Source organism: Marmota marmota, unplaced genomic scaffold (assembly GCF_001458135.2).
Source record: "Marmota marmota marmota unplaced genomic scaffold, marMar, whole genome shotgun sequence".
In the NCBI taxonomy this organism is placed as follows: domain Eukaryota; kingdom Metazoa; phylum Chordata; class Mammalia; order Rodentia; family Sciuridae; genus Marmota; species Marmota marmota.
The window spans coordinates 10,244,974-10,265,382 of NW_025999977.1; the positions used below are offsets into that span (position 1 = coordinate 10,244,974).

At 35.2% G+C, this 20,409-nt stretch overlaps 1 protein-coding gene across 3 annotated transcripts in view; it reads right to left on the reverse strand.

The window, feature by feature from the left end:
* Positions 1–20,409, reverse strand: part of Commd1 (copper metabolism domain containing 1) — a 162,641-nt gene that overhangs the window by 44,240 nt on the left and 97,992 nt on the right. The window contains exon 3 of one of the 3 annotated variants that reach the window (XM_048804251.1): positions 19,946–20,065. The exons of the other annotated variants lie outside the window; for them this stretch is intronic. Within the exon in view, the coding sequence (XP_048660208.1) occupies positions 19,946–20,065 (120 nt within the window). The remainder of the gene's footprint in view (positions 1–19,945; positions 20,066–20,409) is intronic. 3 annotated transcript variants of the gene reach the window in all.

Sequence of the window (20,409 nt, forward strand, 5' to 3'; positions counted from 1 at the left end):
AGAAGTCAAGGGAGGAGGAAGAGGTCAATGTATAAAATATGACAAATGGACTGAAATAAAAGATAAACATGATGCTAATTCTGGCAGTTAGCTATCTTTGACTTTTGTAAGAACAATTTGAGAAAAACAGTGGGAGGAAGAAGATGGTTACCAGGCCTTGTTTTTTGTTTTGAATACTTTTAGTCATAGATGGAGATGATATCTTTATTTAATTTTTCATGTGGTACTGAGAAACCCAGCGCCCCACATGTGGTAGGCAAGTGCTCTACCACTGAGCCACAACCCCAGCCCCCAGGCCTTGTTTTTATACAAATAGGACAAATACAGGTTTATGGTATGAAGATTTGTTGTTTACCATCTGTTCCCAGTTAGCCCTTTCTTTGATGGATTCTATAGCAGGCATGGCCCTTGTGGACTCTCTCTCTAAATCATTAAAACTTTAGGACACCTAAACTGAAATTTCAGAGAATCATAATTATTGAAAACAACTGATAAAATTATCAATCTTTGTTAACTTTCTTAAGACTTAAAAAGTACATTTGGCTTCTTATAGAACATTATTTAGAAAAAAATCATTCTGATACTAGATTGTTGTTTTCTTTAAAGATAAAGCTCTTTATCCAAAAGTTAATAATGTGAATAGTTAACATCTCAAAGAGGTTTGGATGCTAGGTGTATTGTCTAGTACTAGAACCAAATGTTATTCTCACTGAAGACATTAAGATCATAAATAATAAAGAATAGTGTCCTTATTCTTTGTAAAGAAATATTTTTGATGAGAGGGGCCATCATCAAGAATTTTTAAGCACCCACTAGAAAATGAATCAGTTAAGCATGATTTTTTAAGCACCCACTAGAAATGAATCAGTTAAGCATGATTCATTTCATGTTCTTATCTTTTGATTAGAAAAAAGTTCAAACTAAATTATAGCAATTCTTATAGTCCTGAAAAAAGCAACCATGGACTTAGAGAGGTCTAGAAAAATTAAGAAACAGTTTTTAAAAATTGATCCCTACTTTTGCTTTTATTTCTATGTGAAGCAGAATTCTAACCTCTTAAAGACCACAGCTACTTCTGTAAATTAGGGTAATAGTATTTGCCTGCCCACTTCAGAAGGCCATTTGAGAATTATGAGATAATATTCTTGTAACTCTTTGAAAAGAACAGATGAAAGGCTTTAATTATCAGTATCAGTGGAATTATTCTGATGTCATTTTTCTTATTCAGGTTTCCCTAAAGTCTGTGCTTGGAAAAGTCTACCAAAAATAATAATAATAAAATAATCTTTAAATTTAAGTCTTAGTTTGTCACATCTAGATGTAGGTAAGTTACAACTACAGACCTTATGTAGAGCACATAAAAGAAGACTAGTGAGACAAGACATTCTGTAAAAATAATGGTTTCCATGTAGAGTTATAGATAACCATTTAAAAAACAACTGATAGTGGCATAATTTCTTTGAATTATAAAGAAGAGATGTCATAAAATAGAATATTTTTAAATGAGTTAGGAAGTCATTATATGACATTTGAAAATGGAGTTATGGTTAGAGTTGACTCTATGAAGAAAAAGAAAAAAATGACACTTTTCTAGCTACCAGAAGAGAGGAATTCAATTTCTAACTTACATAATATACAAACACATTCCCAAAGTTAATGCCAAAAAAACAACAGAAAAACCCAAAACAGGAGAATATTTTTAGAGAAGATCTAAACCTAAAACCTAAAATAAAAGCATAAGAAGATTGACATATTTGGATACCTAAAACTTAAAGTCCTTCTGAAGAAAAAAAGCATTATTAACAAAGTAAAAAAAAAAAAAAAAAAAGCAGTAAACTACAATAGTTTAAAATTACTAAAACACAAAAAAGCTTCCGTAAATTGATTTAAAAATCATAAATAAATAATTTAAGAGAAAAAACAGGCAGAAATGTGCACAGGCAATTAATAAGAGGAAATTTAGATAGCTAATAGATATGAATGAGTCTCACTAGTAGACAAAGAAAAGCAGAGTGAACCATGTATGTTTAATATGTCAAAATATACTCTACTGTCATGTTTATCTAAAAAAAACAAAGAAAAAAGAAAAGCAGAGTGATGCATTAATGAGATATCATTGTTTTTCAAGGTTAAACAAAATTAAAGAGTGATAACATTTAGGTAGGCTAAGAAGTAGGTAAAGGAACATTCTTAGGTACTGTGGCAAAAGTGCAAACTATAGCACCTTTAAAAAGTGATCTAGTAACAGCTATTAAAAATTAAAATATGGAGTGGAGTGTATTGCTAAGTGGTAGAGCACATGCAAGGCACTGGGTTCAATCCCCAGCACCAAAAACTCTGTGTGTGTGTGTGTGTGTGTGTGTGTGTGTGTGTGTCAGAGAGAGAAACAGACAGATGGACAGACACAGAATTTTTTTAAAAATATGCATACCCCTTGCAACAAAATTCTACTTTTATTCAGGACTTTTATAGAAACAAAAGCATCATTATATAAGAACACATAAACACAACTTCATTCCTCCCTCCCTCTTCCCTTTCTTGTTTTCCTGTTAGATAGTTATAGTGGCAAAAACACCAATAAAAACAAAGTCAAAACATCTTAAATGTCATTAATAAAGAATAGTTGACTAGAACGTGGAATGAGTACTATGCAGTTCTTAGAAAAGAACATGTTATGCCTTTATCTACTGAAATGAGTTGCCCAGGATCTGTTTAGTGGTAAAAATCACTTGCTTGAACAATGTGTATAATAGAATCCAATTTTGGTAAAGACATCTTCTACTCTCCCAAACTCCGTAAGTGTGATTATGTTTGCATTTGTAAGGGATATGATGTGAAAATATACTACCACTGGTAGCATTGGGGTATATCTCATTAAAGTTTTGTGTATTTTTATAGTTTTCACTATTTTACAAGTAAGTATTCTTCTGTAATTTTTGAAAAGGCACTTGATAAAATTTTCTTGAGACAGGAGTTCTTCATACTATTTTAATGACTGTTTAAAGAGAACTGAGACTATAAACCCTTGTTTCTTTGCTGAAATTCAATTGTATCCAACAATTTCCTACTGATTTCTCCCCCAGACCACAAAGCAAACCAAAACATGCCTTACAATTAACAAATGGCAAGTACACAGTTTATCCACATATTCAAAGCATATTTATTTTTAGTCAACTCTACTAACTACAAGGGATACAGCAATGAAAAAGGCAGACCCAGTGCTAGCTTTCATTCTGGCATTCTTTTGGGGTTTTTTTGGTGCTGGGGATTTGAAACAGGGTCTTACTAAGTTGCTCAGGCTGCATATACTCTGGCACTGAGCTACAACCCCCAATCCCTATCCTAGCATTCTTTGGAAGCATATTCTTTTGTGTATGTGTATGGTCCTGTGGATGGAACCCCAGGACCACAAATGTTAGGTAAGTGTTCTACCACTGAGATATATTCTTAGCCTTTTTTTTTTTTTTAAACACTAAAATATGCCCAGACTGGCCTCAACTTGGAATCCTCCTGCCTCAGCCTCCCAAGTACCTAGGATTACAGGAATGTACCACAGTACCTGGTTAGAAGTATATTCTTTTTTTTTTTTTTTAATATTAAATTTTATTAGAAATAGATCTTTTACTTTTACTTTTTTTTTAGAGAGAGAGAGAGAGAGAGAGAGAGAGAGAATTTTTCAATATTTATTTTTTAGTTTTCGGTGGACACAACATCTTTGTTTGTATGCGGTGCTGAGGATCGAACCTGGGCCGCACGCATGCCAGGCGAGCACGTTACCGCTTGAGCCACATCCCCAGCCCAGAAGTATATTCTTTATTCAATTTGTATACCATAGGTAGGTACCAGAGCAAATAATACAGAATGCCAGCCATTTCTACAAGAAGAAATCTGAAGAGAACAAGTGTTTATATTTCATAGGAAGTAGGATACTTTGAGGCACTTCAGACCTTTTGGAAAGGTTACATTCAGAGCTAATACTTTTTAATCTTCACATTCTACCACTCCATATTTATTTTAAATGCTTCATAAAAACCCTATTTATCAATTCATACTGAATTTCCATTTCACTCAATTTCTTTCTATTGATGTCTGACAAAGGCAAAAGCAGACAGAATTTTGCCTTTGCCTTGGAAAGATCTCTTTTTAAATCATGTCCTCAGGAATGTAGTATAACGGAAAAAATGGTTTGTTTCTGAGTGCCTATCATGGCTACTCACTGAGTTAGCTACTTCTACACAAAAGTAATAAAGACTAGGTCTCTGTCCTGAAATTTACAATCTCTTAGAGTACAGAGAGATGTACATATACCTTATCCACAAAGTGAAGTAATGTACAACAACAGGGTTATATCTAGAAAGCTATGCAAGATGCCTGTGACACACATAACAATGTCAACCCTGCTTGGTAGGCAGACTCTAGAAAATACCCATGTGAGAGAGAGAAATACCTCTGACTGGGGTGTTTACCTTCAACCATTCACTTCTCAAAACAAAAGGAGGGGGTTGATTTGGTTAACCCTAAATTCAACTCCCTGTTTAAAATTCCCTGTTTTTTTCCTTTTATAATACTTATTCTAATAAGTATAATTAAAATTAATTTATAATTATTAAAAATTGAAACAATAAGTAATCTTTTCCCTATCTTAAACAGAAGTAAATATGTACTGTTAGTTACTATTTAAACATGATACTGAACTTGCATAAAACAATTATTCTTAATAATAAATGCAAAATTGTTCTCCAAGTGTACAAAGGATCTTTATTTTTTCCTCTCAGTAAATAGATCTTCCTCAATTTTCTGGTTTTAGATCTTATCTACCTTGTTCCTTCCCTGAGCAAATGAAAGCCAACACACTGCTAAAATAATCAATTTGTTACAGATTATTTTCAGAATAATAATTTAGGCCCTGATACATTGTCTGCCCACAGTTCCTGTATTTCTAGCTATATGCTAGACATGGCTCTAAATCCATCCTCCTAGTGTCTTAAACCTAATCACATAGTCCTGGGTTAAAATTCTAGTTCTACCACCATATTCGTTGTGAGAACCAGATAAATTACTTAAATACTCTGAATTTGTTTCCTCCTCTATAAAATTCAGATAAAGGCAGTTCCTTCAGCGAAGTTTATTATGATGTTTTAATAAGATAATTAATATAGACCTAAGCACAGCACCTTACACACACTCACATTTAAAATGGATTGTCCCCTTCTCTAGTGAACTTGCTTATTATCATGTCTTCCCTATTTTGTCAAAAAACACTACTTTCTCTCTCGGAAGGGCCTTCCATGTTCTCCCTGGAGCACACTTTCGTTTCACTAAATAAACCTTTCATGCTATTTCTTCAAAATGAAACAAAACAAAAACACTAATATCCTTCCACTCACCAAACTCAATTCCCACAGTTCTCGCTGATACGTTCCTTTTCCTTGTGGATAACATCCATTTAGTTGTCAAATCTTTCAATTCTGCCCAAATAAATTCAATTGCAAACAATAAACATTTATAGAACACTCACTCTGTTTCATAGGCACTGGGTTTAAGTAGGTAGGGATTGAAAGAAGAGTACCTTACACAATCTACCTTCCAGAAGGTCACAGTGTATTATCCTCAAACACTACAATCATTATGTATCTATTCTTTTTGTGCCACTGTCACAACTACTACCTAATTTTAGGTCTTTACCTTCTACTACTTGAACTACTGCATTCATCTCCTGTAGAGGATCCCAGCTAACTTTTCACTGTAATACACACAAACTACTCACTATAAACAGATTAGCTTTCTGAAAGATGCCTATAATTATTTTACTTCTTTACTTAATCTTCTACATAGCTTTCCAACAATTACTTCTTTTTCTTGGTATGTGCCTCTACTTTTTGATTCCTTTCCTTTATTCTCTCTACTCTTTCATTTCTCTGTCCCATTTTTGTTGTCTCTCATGTACCATTATTTTAAGGTGTGGGCTAAAGGCATCCCTCTTTTATGTATCCCTCTCAGATGGCAACTCCACCTCCTCCTAATTTTGGTCCCTCTCAGAACTTTATCTGTTCATTCTCCTAGCAATAATCCTTTCCTAACAAAGACTATAGTTATGTACTTCATACCTCCTCTCTGCAGGTATCTGATTTATTATTGCATCTACACAGAATTTTGAACATAGTAAGTACTCAACAAACTACTGAACAGTTGATAAAAGGATGAAAGTGTGTATGGACCACAGTCAGTCAGTTGGGGAGAATGAGACACATCAAATCCACTGCATGCTAGCAAGTGCAATCTGAATAGCTAAATCAGTGGGGAGGGGATTTGATAACTACAGAATTTTTTTTCCCTTTCCCTTTATCACAACCTTTCTCCCTAAAATTCAGAGGAAGAGTTCTAAAGAACTTATTGCCAGAGTGGTCTCAAACTCTGGGAATTCCAGCAACTCTGCTAGAAAATATTTCTTTCTCAGGGACTTTCAAATCATGAAAACGGCATGAGAAACATGGTTCATACAAATCAGATATTAATAAATATATTGCTTAACTTTTATTTCCACAAACATTTATCATACTAACACGCTGAGCAAGAAGTTGTGCTAGACACTTAAACATGTATTGTTAGTATCTGAATTTTAAGCTGCAACTCTCAGAATGGGTGAAAAGCTAGCATGTATGGCTATGTAAGCAGAACTAAAATCAGTAAAGAATGCTATCTGAATTCTAGTTCTTCCACAGATTATGAAGCTTTGAGAAATTCATTTGGGAAACTCATTTATCTAGTTTCATTCTGTTCAACTACAAAACAGGAGTTCTAATATTTACCTCATATGATTATATTGAGACAGCATAAATAAGAAACTGTTAGGGTCTGTAAACAAGTCAAGATGGCGGCTGCGGCAAGGAACTTTAACCAGAAACTAAGACATTATAGTTAGACCCTTTTTTCCTCCCTCTGAACTCAGAGAATTTTCAAAGATCAAATTCGAGATGGGGATAAGATAAGGCAGTAGGGCTAAGAATTGCAATAAACTAGATACTTATAAATTTTAAAGGAGACAGCCACTATTTCACTTCAGCCACAGGAACATAGGCCAAATGATATTTTTGATATTTTTAAGAGAAGTAAAAAAGTTCATATTAGTGTGAACTCTACCATTAAAAAACAAATTGAAATACAATTCAATTTTTTTCAAATTTGTGCACCAAATAAAACATGTGCCAGCTAAATTTTTTTAAGTCACTAAGTTGTAATCTAAGACATAATGGCTAAGACAAAAGAAAAGCAGCAAACACAGTTCCATGCTAGAATTTTCTAAAACGTGGTGAGAGTGGAAAGTGATGCTCTGTTAGGTTTTATCACTTGGTTCTTAAAGTTTTGCCATGCTGCAAAAGTGATAACAAATAGGTATGGGGTGGTGGTGTGTGGAAGAAGGAGGAGAAGGAGAAAGAGACAATGATGATGACCACAACAACAAACTAAATACTGCTGTTCACAGACAATGCCAAACACAAAAAATAAAGGTCTTGAATATTCTTTATATCATACTCTGATCCCAGAGACATAATACAAAATATAATACCCCTGAACTTGCAACAGGCATCTGGGTTCAAAGTATGATATAATACAAAATTTGACTGACCTTTGTTTCAAGTTCCTGGGAGAGAACATTTAAAATTTTGGAATTTCACAAGTGACAGGAGCTTGTCCTAATGAGATAACTCAGAATGGAGGCAGACCAAGCTAGAAAGTTTAGGGAGTTGGTACTTCAGTGCTTAATATCAGCTCAATCTCTGGAAACAGGGAGGACTGTTGACTGAGTTTAACCATGTGGCTAAAGATACAATCAATCATGCCTATATAATGAAAATCTATTAAAAACTCTAGACACAGAAGCTCAGTGAAATTTTCAGGCTGGTAAATGCACTGATGTGGTGGGAGGGTACCATATCCTGATTTCAGTGGGACAGGGTATTGGTGTTTTGTTTTGGGGACCCATTTAGACTTTACACTATGAGTTTCTTCATCGGGCTGGTCCTGATTTGCGTATTAAATACTTAAACTGTAATCATAAAAGTACTTTCCTGAGTTCAGTGAGAAGCTGTATTTAATTATTGAATCTAAGAGACCCAGAATAGCTAAAGCAATCCTTAGCAAAAAATGAGAAGCAGGTGACATCACTATACTAGGCCTGAAACTACACTACAGAGCAATAGTAACAAAAACAGCATGGTGTTGGCACCAAAACAGAATGGTAGACCAAAGGTACAGAATAGAAGACACAGAGACCAACCCACATGAATAAGTTATCTCATACTAGACAAAGGCGCCGAAAACATATAATGAAGAAAGGACAGCTTCTTCAACAAATGGTGCTGGAAAACTAGAAATCCATATGCAACAAAATGAAAATAAACCCCTATCTCTCACCATGCACAAAACTCAACTCAAAGTGGATCAAGGACCTAGGAATTAAACCAGAGATACTGTGCCTAAGAGAAGAAAAAGTAGGCCCTGTTGAGAGCCACAGCTGAAGCGGCCCAAGCAACCTTCCAGCTGATTGGCTCACCGAGGCCCCAGCAAACTTCCACCTGATTGGCTCCTCTGCGGTGATGCTCATTGGGCTGTTTCCCTGCCCTTTCAGACCATGGAGCTGCTCATTGGAGGACTCTTTTGGCTCCGCCTACGCAACCCAACCAATCAGGCTCAAGAGCGGTTGAGAGGCTGGCCGGGAGAGCTGGTGGTGGCAGTTGGGCTCTGAGGGAATTCCTGGAGAGCTCGCGTGGTGCGTGTGTTCTAAAAATAAAGTTCGTTCCTGCTTGACAAGTGGCTTGTGAATTGTTCCCAGCCAGACTGCGGCAAGGCCCAAATCTCCATCATATCGAATTAGGCCCCAACTTCCTTAATAAGACTCCTAAAACGCAAGAAATAAAATCAAGAATTAAGGGGCTGGGGTTATGGCTCAGTGGTAGAGTGCTTGCAATGCATATGTGAGGCACTGGGTTCCATCCTCAGCACTACATAAAAATAAACAAATAAAATAAAGGTATTGTGACCATCTACAATGAGAAAAATATATTTTACAAAAAAAAATCAAGAATTATAAATGAGATAGATTCAAACTAAAAAACTTCTTCTCGGCAAAAGAAACAATGAGGTGAACAGGGAGCCTACAGCTTGATAGCAAATTTTACCATTCACACATCAGATAGAGCACTAATCTCTAGGGATATAAAGAACTCAAAAAGCTAAACACACAAACACACACACACACACACACAGAGAAACAAATAACCCAATCAATAAATGGGCCAAGGAACTGAATAGACACTTCTCAGAAGGTGATATACAATCAACAAATATATGAAAAAAATGTTCAACATCTCTAGCAATTAGAGAAATGCAACTCAAAACTACTCTAAGATTTCATCTCATGCCAGTCAGAATAGCAGAATACAAACAACAATAAGAATTAAAAATACAAACAACAATAAGTGTTGGCGAGGATGTGGGGGGAAAGACCCACTCATATATTGCTGGTGGGACTGCAAAATGGTGCAGCCAATATGGAAAGCAGTATGAAGATTCCTTGGAAAACTGGGAATGGAACCACCATTTGACCCCGCTATCCCACTCCTCAGTCTATACCAAAGGACTTAAAAACAGCATACTACAGGGACACAGCCACATCAGTGCTTATTGTAGCACAATTCACAATATCTAAACTGTGGAACCAACCTAGATGCCCATCAGTAGATGAATGGATAAAGAAAATGTTGTATATATACAAAATGGAACATTACTCAGCAATAAAAGAGAATAAAATTATGGCATTTTCAGGTAAATGGATGAAATTAGAGAATATAATGCTAAGTGACGTTAGCCAATCCCAAAAAAACAAATGCTGAATATTTTCTCTGATATAAGGAAGCTGATTCATAGTGGGGTTGGGAGGGTGAGCATGGGAAGATTAGACGAACTCCAGATAGGGCAAAGGGGAGGGAGGGGAAGAAAGAGGGCAAGGGTGTAAAAAGATGATGGAGTGAGATGGACATCATTACCCTAAGTACATGTATGAAGACATGAATGGTGTGAATATACTTTGTATACACTAGAGATATAAAAAATTGTGCTCTATATGTGTAATATGAATTGTAATGCATTCTGCTGTCATATATAACAAATTAGAATAAAATTTAAAAAAAAACAAAACACTAATCTATTTTCTATTCCTATAAATTTGCCTCTTACAAACTGTTATATAAATGGAATTATATAGAATGCAGCCTTTAAGTCTGTATTCTACTTAACATAATACTTAAAGAGATTCATTCATGGTATTCAGTGTGTCAGCAATTCATTCATTTTTACTGTTGAATAGAATTCCATCATAAGTACGTACCACAGTAATTGACCCACTCACCCACTGAAGGACATTTTTGCCAATTATTAAAAAGCTGCTATGAGCCGGGTATGGTAGCGCACGCCTATAGTCCCAGTGGCTCGGGAGCTGAGATAGGAGGATAGTAAGTTCAAAGCCAGCCTCAGCAACAGCAAGGTGCTAAGCAACTTAGTGAGACACTGTCTCTAATAAAAAACAAAAAAATAGAGCTGAGGATGTGGCACAGTGGTTGAATACCCCTCACTTCAATTCCCAGTAGCTCTCCTCCCCACACAAAAAAAGCTGCTATAAAAGTTTGTGCATAGATTTTTATGTGAAGATGACTTTTCATAAGAGTAGAAGTGCTGAGTCATAATATATTTAGCTCTATAAGAAGATATCAAGTTGTTTTTCAAACTAATGTTGTACCCTTTTCCAGCCTCATCAATAGTGTATAAAAAATCCAGTTGCTCCACATCTTTGTCAGCACTTGAAACTGTCAAACTTTTAAATTTCAGCCATTCAGCAGGTTGATAGTGCTATTTTATTATGTCTTTAATTTGCATTTTCTTAATGATTAATGATGACTAGTATCTATTCATGTGTTTAGAAGCAGAAAGATCTCTCTGACCTTTCTTTTTAAAGACCTCATGTGACAGGTGTCCTCTCCTATCCCACAGGGAAGGAATATTATTATACAAAGAGGCCTAGAAAAATCTGGACAGATCTTGCTAAATCCCCCCCCCCCAGTTTATTACCATTTTTGTCTAATCATTTTTCATCAAGCTCAACTATTTATAGTTTTCTTTGGGTCTTTGAGCCTTTACTTCTGAAGGTTCCCAAGTCTTATAAAGCTTATATTTAAATAAGCTTCTCTTGTTAATCTGGTTTTTGTTAGAGGAATGTTAAGATAAAAATTTGGGAGTAAAGGGAGAGATACTGAGTCTCAAACATCCACAAATCACTAAAATGCAGAAAGCATCCATGAACAGTTACAACCCCCTGAGCAACACAGTCCATGCCCTTGTCTAAAAAAAGTAACATGAAGGTAATGTTCAAGCTCAGGAAAAAATGGTATGAGATTGTATAACTCTACCCTGGCTCTGTCTCTGGTCCAGCCCCTGGCAACCTCCCTTTATAAATGTTAACACACCACACCACTGGGTTGCTGTTTCTCCCTTTGTAGATAGCTCACATTCTCCCTTGAATATGTATTCCTTGCTTTACCCCCCAAAGCCTCTCTCTTTCTTGAAACTGCTCCCATTTTCTTTGAATATTTTCCTGAATAAGCATCTGTCCATGCCTTTGACTGGCACATGCTGAAATGCTTTTCTGTCACATATGCCAAGAGCCCTGCTGGTCCTGAGTCAAATTAATTCTCTTTGGGAACTCTGCAGACCCCTCTTTGGAGACACTGGTTCTCCTGTGGCAGTGTTAGCCATGAACCCTGCAATGGATGATGAAAAGATACTGCTTTTTCTCCCTTAGGACCCCAAATCACATGATTTTCATGGTTCCTAGGGAAAAATGATACCTGACAACAAAGAACTCTTGAAGGTCAAATGACAAAAAAGAACGGAAAATGTCTTAAATAAACATAAATAGAAGATTTATTCTTGTTTTAAACTTAGAAGACTAATTAATTTTAACTACTCATAAAGATCATGATTCATCTTTTTTCTGTGTATCTGACATGGAAACTTGAACCTCAAACTTTAGCAGTAACAAACAGCCCCCCAAAACTGTTTAGATTTTATCTTGATTTGCATCACTGACCAGCCATTATAAAAGTGAAGTAGCTACAGTCAGGATTTCCCCTCATTGTCCCCTAAGAGTTAAGGCATTTTCATAATCACTTTCATGAAGATATTCTGCCCTCCTCTCCTCCCTCATTCTACAGTATAGGTATTTAAATACCAAAGAAAGATCATCTTAAGAATTAGAACACAGGGGCTGGGGATGTGGCTCAAGTGGTAACGCACTCGCCTGGCATGCACGGGGTACTGGGTTCAATCCTCAGCACCACATAAAAATAAAATAAAGATGTTGTGTCCACCAAAAAACTAGGAAATAAATATTAAAAAATTCTCTCTCTCTCTCTCTCTTTAAAAAAAAAAGAATTAGAACACAGTAGAGAAAGGGGTGTTGGCAGGGGAGGTATTCCTATAGGTCATTTCAGGAAAAAACTGTAAATTAGAAATGTTAAAGAATTCAAGAATCCACTTTCTTTTCTCCAATTTTATCTTCCAAAAGAAATGAGTACAAGTACTCTTAGTCAATTCAAATTAAAGCTGAGTAATGTCATTTTCATTGCCTATAAGCAGTCAAAATGAGTGGGAAATTCTGGTGTACTTCTAGGGTGGGTGGTAATGGAAAGACCCAACCACTACATCTGGGTCTGTCACACACCCCTTACATTGTGACTAGCTACTTCCCAACCTTATTTGTACTTTTTTTTCAAAAAGTTCAAAATTTGACTTTAATAATTAAGTTGTATAACAATTCAAATGGTTCTTTCTCTTCTAAATTAAACAGGAATATTTAGGTTAATTTTTGCCTTGAGGCATAATTTATCAAGTTTCACCCAGAAACTTTTATCAAAAATAAATTAACAATTACAATAAACATCATGCCATCATCTCAATGATATTATTCTTGAAGGAGCATCTGAAATGAAAGTAACAATTAAAGTCCAGGTTCCCTTTAAGTCAGTGGATACAAAATGTCACTACTGTACTTGTTTGGGTCATGGTAGCCTGGTGTTAGAATCAGTTTAGGTTTATATATTTTGAATTTCTATATCATATTGCTAAAATTTCAAACTACATCACATACTTACCAGGTAAAAACAATTTTTTTTACAATGGCAAATACTGATACAAAAAGACAGATTATATTCCTTTGAATTATGTGTTTTCATCCACCTATGCTGAATAACTTTAATAATACTTAATTAAAATAGCTGCAGTTTTTAGTTTCTGAGAATATGGTGAACGAAATATCCTCTTACAAATGTAGGCTAGACACAATACATATGCTCTGTGTGTGTGTGTGTGTGTGTGTGTGTGTTTTGCCCAGGCTGGCCCCAAATTTGCAATCCTCCTGAATCAGTCTTCTGAATCACTGGAATTAGAGGTATGTGCCACTATGCCTGGCAACACATATGCTTTTAAATAAATGACCAAAGCCTATAAAGAAGCTAGGGGATGCTAAGAACAAAGAGGAAGTTGAAAAATCCGTGAATTTACTGATCTCACAAGACAGAAGACAGAGCCTGAGGTTCAAATGAGGCATAGATAGAATGGAATTGCCTCTATGAAACTGCAACCTTCAGAGAGCTTTCTCCTCAGCAAAATGGTGGACAAGTCAAAAATCTACTTATCACAAGAGAAGGCAATAAAGAGATCATGTGATCTCTTAGTCCAAAATTATAAAGCACAGGAAGATAAAATCTAATATGAGTGAGAATAAGCAGAAACAACAGAAGTTAGACCTTCAAGAACTTCAAAAAATAGAATAATCAGATAAAGAATAAAGGACATTATTGTAAATGAACAGGCAGATTTTAAAAGAGCAAAATATGGGGCTGGGGCTGTAACGCAGTGGCACAGCACTTGCTTTGCAAGTGGGAGGCACTGGGTTCGCTCCTCAGCACCACATAAAAAAATACACGAATAAAATAAAGGCATACTGTCCATCTACAACTACAAAAAAATTTAAAAATAAAAGGGCTAAATATAAATTGTAGAAATGAAAATAAAACCACTAATTCAAGTGGCTATTCTAATCTCAAAGAAAAATTCCTTTTTTTTTTTTTTTTTTTTACCTTCACGCTATTTTATTTATTTATTTGCTTTTATGTGGTGCTAAGGATCGAACCCAGGGCCTTGCACGTGTGAGGTGAGCGCTCTACCGCTGAGCCCTAGCCCCAGCCCCTCAAAGAAAATTTCTTACAATGTCCACATTGATGTTGGAATTTATACAATGTTAATCTGTATATAGACTATCGTAGCAAGACAAACACACAGACCAAATTTTTTACTAAAAATATTTAGAGTAATTAATATAATAACATTGCTTTAAGGAATACAGCTGTGTGATCTGAAACTTGATATGAAAACTATCTCATTCAGTCAGTCATTTAAGGAACATTTATTGAGCATCTACACTATGTACTAGGCAGATATAAATAAAATTCCGGGATATGTATCATCTGTCTGTACTAAATAGAGGTAATACTTGGTTGTAAAATAATTTAATTTGTATGTCAAGCTTCAAGTAGACTAAATGACCAAGTAAAGTGCCAAGATTATGAAGACTTTGATGACTGGGTCTAGAAAAAAACGCATGACAGGCAATCAGAATATTTATGTGACTAACAAGCTCTCTGTCTCAATTTTTCATCTGTTAAATGATAATATCCCTTTTTTAAACTTCTTAAAGAAACTGTGAGGATAACACACACACACACAAAAAAAAAACCACAGATATAAATGGGATTTAAATGTGCTATAGACACAAGGAATTGGGCATATTTTTAAAAAGAAAAAAGTGCATCATCTGATTTGTCCTGCACATGTCGATCTATATAAAATTATGTTTTAAAATAAAATCTCGGGCCAGGTGTAGTAGTGCATGCCTGTAATCCCAGTGACTCAGGAGGCTAAAACAGGAACATCACAGGTTCAAGGACAGTCTTAGCAACTCAGTGAAACCTTGTCTCAAAATAAAACATAAAAAGGCAGGGAATAGGCTGGGGTTGTAACTTAGTGGTACAGTGATTGCCTAGCATGTGTGAAGCACTGGGTTCAATCCTCAACACCACATGAAAAAATAAACAAACAAAATAAAGGTATTGTATCCATCTATAACTTAAAAGAAAAAAAAAAGGTGGGGGATGTAGCTCAGTGGTAAAGTGCCCCTGGGTTCAATACTTAAAAAGAAATTAATTTCATTAAAGAAATCTTAAATGATGACAGTAAGAGATATATCTCCATATGTCTGTACCATTTCTACAAATTTTGTGAGCATACTGACTGCCTTTCTTATAAATTATCTCTAAAAGAATATTAGTATAGTGAATAGTTTTGGAAGACAGAGAAGGAATCAACGTCCAGAGAAGGGGTCAAGTCTGTTTATTGCCAGTATAATAATCTCTGCTCAGCATTCAGGGTTCCTCTCCTATAATGTACCCAACTACATGTGAAGGTTTGACCTGGACCTCTTTACCTCTTTCCATTAGAACAGGGACTTGGGTAAATGGTGCAAATTCAGATGAAGTGGCTACTGCTATTACCATGAAAGAAAAAGTTATTTGTCTCTAACTCATGAATTTCATGACTTCTGATAGCATCCATAAAACCATGCAGAATGGGATTTGGGGTCTAGCTCAGTGGTATACAGCACTTGCCTACCATGTGTGAAGCCCTGGATTTGATTCCCAGCACAAAAACAAAGAAACAACAACAACAAAACAAAACAACAACAATGAATGAAGCCAAGATGAACTTAGCTTGGGAAAATAGGGTAAAATCTCAGGTTCTTCATAGTTCTTGAGAGATAAGAACTATAGTATTGAAACCAAAGTTTTGAGATGAAACTTGATTCCCCTTCTGCTGGCAGGTGAGACTGGAGTTTCTCTGCTTCTACTGGCAGGTGGGGTCTGTATAAGGCTGCAGGCCTCTGCAGCCGGGAAATGTTACAGCTCTTAATGGTGGGCTATGCGCTCCAGTGTTGTAGCAGACCCCAGCAGCTCACCATCAATTTCTTCTTCTTTCCAGGTCCTTGTCTTGTACATTTGAAGAATGAAACCCACAAACCAGGATATGTGTGAGTTTAATAATAGAATTTATTGAAAAATAAAAACAGGAACATAACCCCTGCAGTGCAAGAGGGACCTGGTAGCAGATTTTTCCCCAACCAAATGAGCTAGTCTAGGGGTTTATATAGCACTTGGATCACTGCTATTGATCCAAACTTATCCTATTTAGGGTTTGGAAAGTACTAACAGTATTGGTCAACTCTTTTTTTTTTCTTTTTTTTTTTATTGGTTGCTCAAAACATTACAATGATCTTGACATATCATATATCATACATTTGATTCAAATGGGGTATGAATTCTTATTTTTACCACGTGTACAGATTGCAGGATCACATTGGTTATACAGCCATGTTTATACATACTGCCATACTAGTGTCTGTGGTATTCTGCTGCCTTTCCTATCCCCTTCCTATCCCTCCTCCCTTCCCTTCCCCTCCCATCATCTCTCTCTACCCCATCTACTGTAACTCATTTCTCTCTCTATTTTTTTCCCCTTTCCCCTCACATCCTCTTATACGTAATTTTGTATAACAATAAGGGTCTCCTTGAGTCCCAATTTCCATTCAGGTCTGCCCACTTCCATTTTCTCGCAGCAGGTCAGGAAGTGAGAAGTCACAGCGATGGGATAGTGTATTCTCCCATATTCTGGGCTACAACACTTCGTGGAGCAGGCTTTGTAACAGGCTTCTGCCACAGGCATCCATACTGTGCCCAGGCCTCCTGCCAAAGGATGACCTGTTGGTGCGCCTTTGCTCACAGTGCCTCAAGATCAACAGGCCTGCTTGGTGGGCTCCATGAAGCCTTGGGCCGTTCTTGCCACCTGTGCTCCAACCCACCTGGGCTAACACTCCACCCCTCTACCACTCTACTGCCACTTTTTTTGTGTGGGGGGTTGGGGTACTGGGGATTGAACTCCACACATAAGTATATCATACTCAAACTACTGAAAGGCAAACATAGTGAAATCTTGAAAGCAGACAAAGAAACATGGTACTAGATTGTGTGAACAGCACTACTGACCAACTTAATCAAACTGACTTTTGTAAAATGCAATACCCAACGATCCACAAAACATATTACAGTTATCTCTCAGTAGTCATAGAAGGTTCATTCCAGGATCCCCATGTATAATAACATAAATGAATGCTCAATTATATCACATATAATGGCATAATGTTTGCACATAATCTATTATACACCCTCCCATTTACTTTAAATCATCTCAAGATTATTTATAATAATAAATAATCTTGTAGTTGTTATACTGTATTGCTTATAGGGGTCAATGACAAGAAAGAAAGCCTACACATGTTCAGTACAGATGCAGTTATTCTTCTGAATATTTTTGATCCAAACTGGTTGAATCCCATGGATGCAGAACTCACAGCTACAGAGGGCCAACTATACTTTCTTGTTTGCATGGTCTATTTACTAAAATATAAATCAGATGCATATTCAGAAGATAAGTTCTAATAAATTTCAAAGAGATTTATTAAAAACTTACATGGAATATGTTCTCTGAACACAATATAATTAAATCAGAAAGTATTAATAATATACTATAAGAACTCTAAGTATTTGGATATTAAACACAGTATTTTAAAATAAACCATGGCTTCGGGCTGTAGTTGTGGCTCAGTGGTAGAGTGGTTGCCTAGCACATGTGAGGCACTGGGTTCGATCCTCAGCACCACATAAAAAATAAATAAATAAAATAAAGGTATTGTGTCCATCTATAACTTAAATAAATAAATAAGCAAGCAAGCCATGGCTCAAGAAAAAAATCATAAGGATAATTAGAAAAGATTTTAAATAGAATAAAATGCAATATAATGCAATGCTCAAAGATAATAACTTTACACAAAATTCTTTACAAAAATAAACACAAAAACCTTAACAGACTTTAGCAAATTAAGTCCTACAACATATTAAAAAGATCATTGGAGATTATGGGGTTTATTCCAGGACTGCAAGGTTTAAAGTGATAAGATCAGACACACACACATGTATATAGATACATGTACATGTATATCTGGTTATGAGATTTTTACATATACATATATATATTTGCATTATATATTTATATATATTTATTCTAGGTGATCATTACTAGATTTTTAAGCTATGGTGTATTTATACAATGGAATACTATTCAGCAATTTAAAAAATGATCACAGAATTAGTACCCCTTATCTGCAATTCTGCTTTCATGGGTATCAGTTACCTGTGATCCAAAAATATAGAAAATTCCAGAAATAAGCAATTCCTAAATTTTAAATTGCATACATTTCTGAGGAGCATGATGAAATTGCTTGTCATCTAATGGTTCCTATCCAGGAGGGATATAAAACAACCTTTTATTCATCATATCCATGCTGCATTTGCATGCAGCTCTTAGTCACTAAGTAGCTATCTTAGTCATCAGATCAACTATTTCAGTATTATTGGCTTAAATATTGGCCCTAAAGTAAAAGAGTAGTGATGTTGATGGGTTTTATTACAGAATATTATAATTGTTCTATTTTATTATTAGTTACTGTTGATAATCTCTTACTTTGCCTAACTTATAAAAATAAATATATATCTAAATCATAGGTACATATGTATAGGAAAAAAACACATATATTTGGTTTGGTATTATACATGGTTTCAGGCATCCACTGAGGTCTTGGAATTTATTCTTCATGAATGAAAGACTATTAGAATCATAAATGCAACAATATGTATGAATCCCAAAAATATGCTGAGTGAGGTAAGTCTTTTACAAAAGAATATATACTGTGATTTCATTTAAATTAAGTTCTACTTTAGGCAAGCTGATCTATGATTTTTTTTTTTTTTAAGAAGTCACAACAGTGATTGCTTTTAAAAGCTAGGATTATCTGGGAAGAGGCATGTGAGAACTTTAAGGGGTTATAGAAAATGTTCTGTATCTTGATAGGGAATTTAGTTAAAAACAGTGTATCCACTTTTCAAAATTCATAAAAAGATACATTTCAAATTTTAGCACTTTATTGTATGCCAAAGTTACCTTAAAATCATAAACAAATTTAGTTATGAAATGTTATGCAAAAGAATTAAGGTGAGAAGTATACTGATGCCTGCAAATTACTTTTGAAATATATATAAAAGGATGAATTAATGGATGAATAGATGGATGGAGAGACAGTGATGAAGCAAAGAGCAGAATGTTAACAAATGTAGCATGTATGTGCTAGGTATGGAGCTAAACAGTATAAGTGTTTCAACTTTTCCTTTTGAGAATTTACGTAATAAAATGTAGTGGAAAATTAGTAATAAAATGTATGGGGAAATTACTTTAAAAATAATTTAAGACAGGCAGCCCAAGAGTAGACAATTGAAAATTATGTGGTTCATAGACTTAACCTGGTTTACATTCTTCTATCCAATTTACAACAATATATAACATTATGTTTCTTACTATTTTGCTAACGTGTCCACTGTTGTTATTTTAGATTTATATATTTACTTTTTTTTCTAGAATAACTCCATTATTTTCTTAGGAAAGTTACTTAAATTCTTTTGAATTTCATATACAAGTTTTTTTGTAAGGTGCTTTGAGAAAGCTAAAAGTGTTCCACAATTTTAAAAAATAATAATAAGGTCCTAAAACATCTACAATTTAATAAAAGAAACTAAATTCTTGGTTTTACAGGCTTCATTTTAAATAGACAAAAATAAAAACATAGCTGCATGTGAATATTTTATGTACAGTAAAAATATGCCAATTGTAATACCTCATGCACAAAAGGCCCTTTTCTCTGGGATAAAGGGTATGACATCAATGTGATATCCTTGGACAGATCTGTTCTTTCTTGGAATTCAATCAAGTATGTTTTCAGATATCCTGCAAGACACTGGCATTATGGCAAATTCAATCATTTCAGTCACTCCCGAAATCCTACTGCTAAGATCAGTCAATTCCACAGGAACTCACTGTGCTCATTTGAACAATTCAGAAGGAGTTGGCCCTTTCTATTTTTTACTCATACTCCCAACCTTAAACTCAATTCATCAGCTTCAAAACTGCATGCTGACTGAACATTAAAAGTTGAGAATAATGTTTTCTCATTCACTGGGAATGATAGAAGCATCATCCCATTTTCTATCATTGCACAAAACCCTATTGATAAAAATCTGATACCAAATAAATGCACACACGCATACACGACTTCCTAAAATACAGGGGCAAATTACTGCC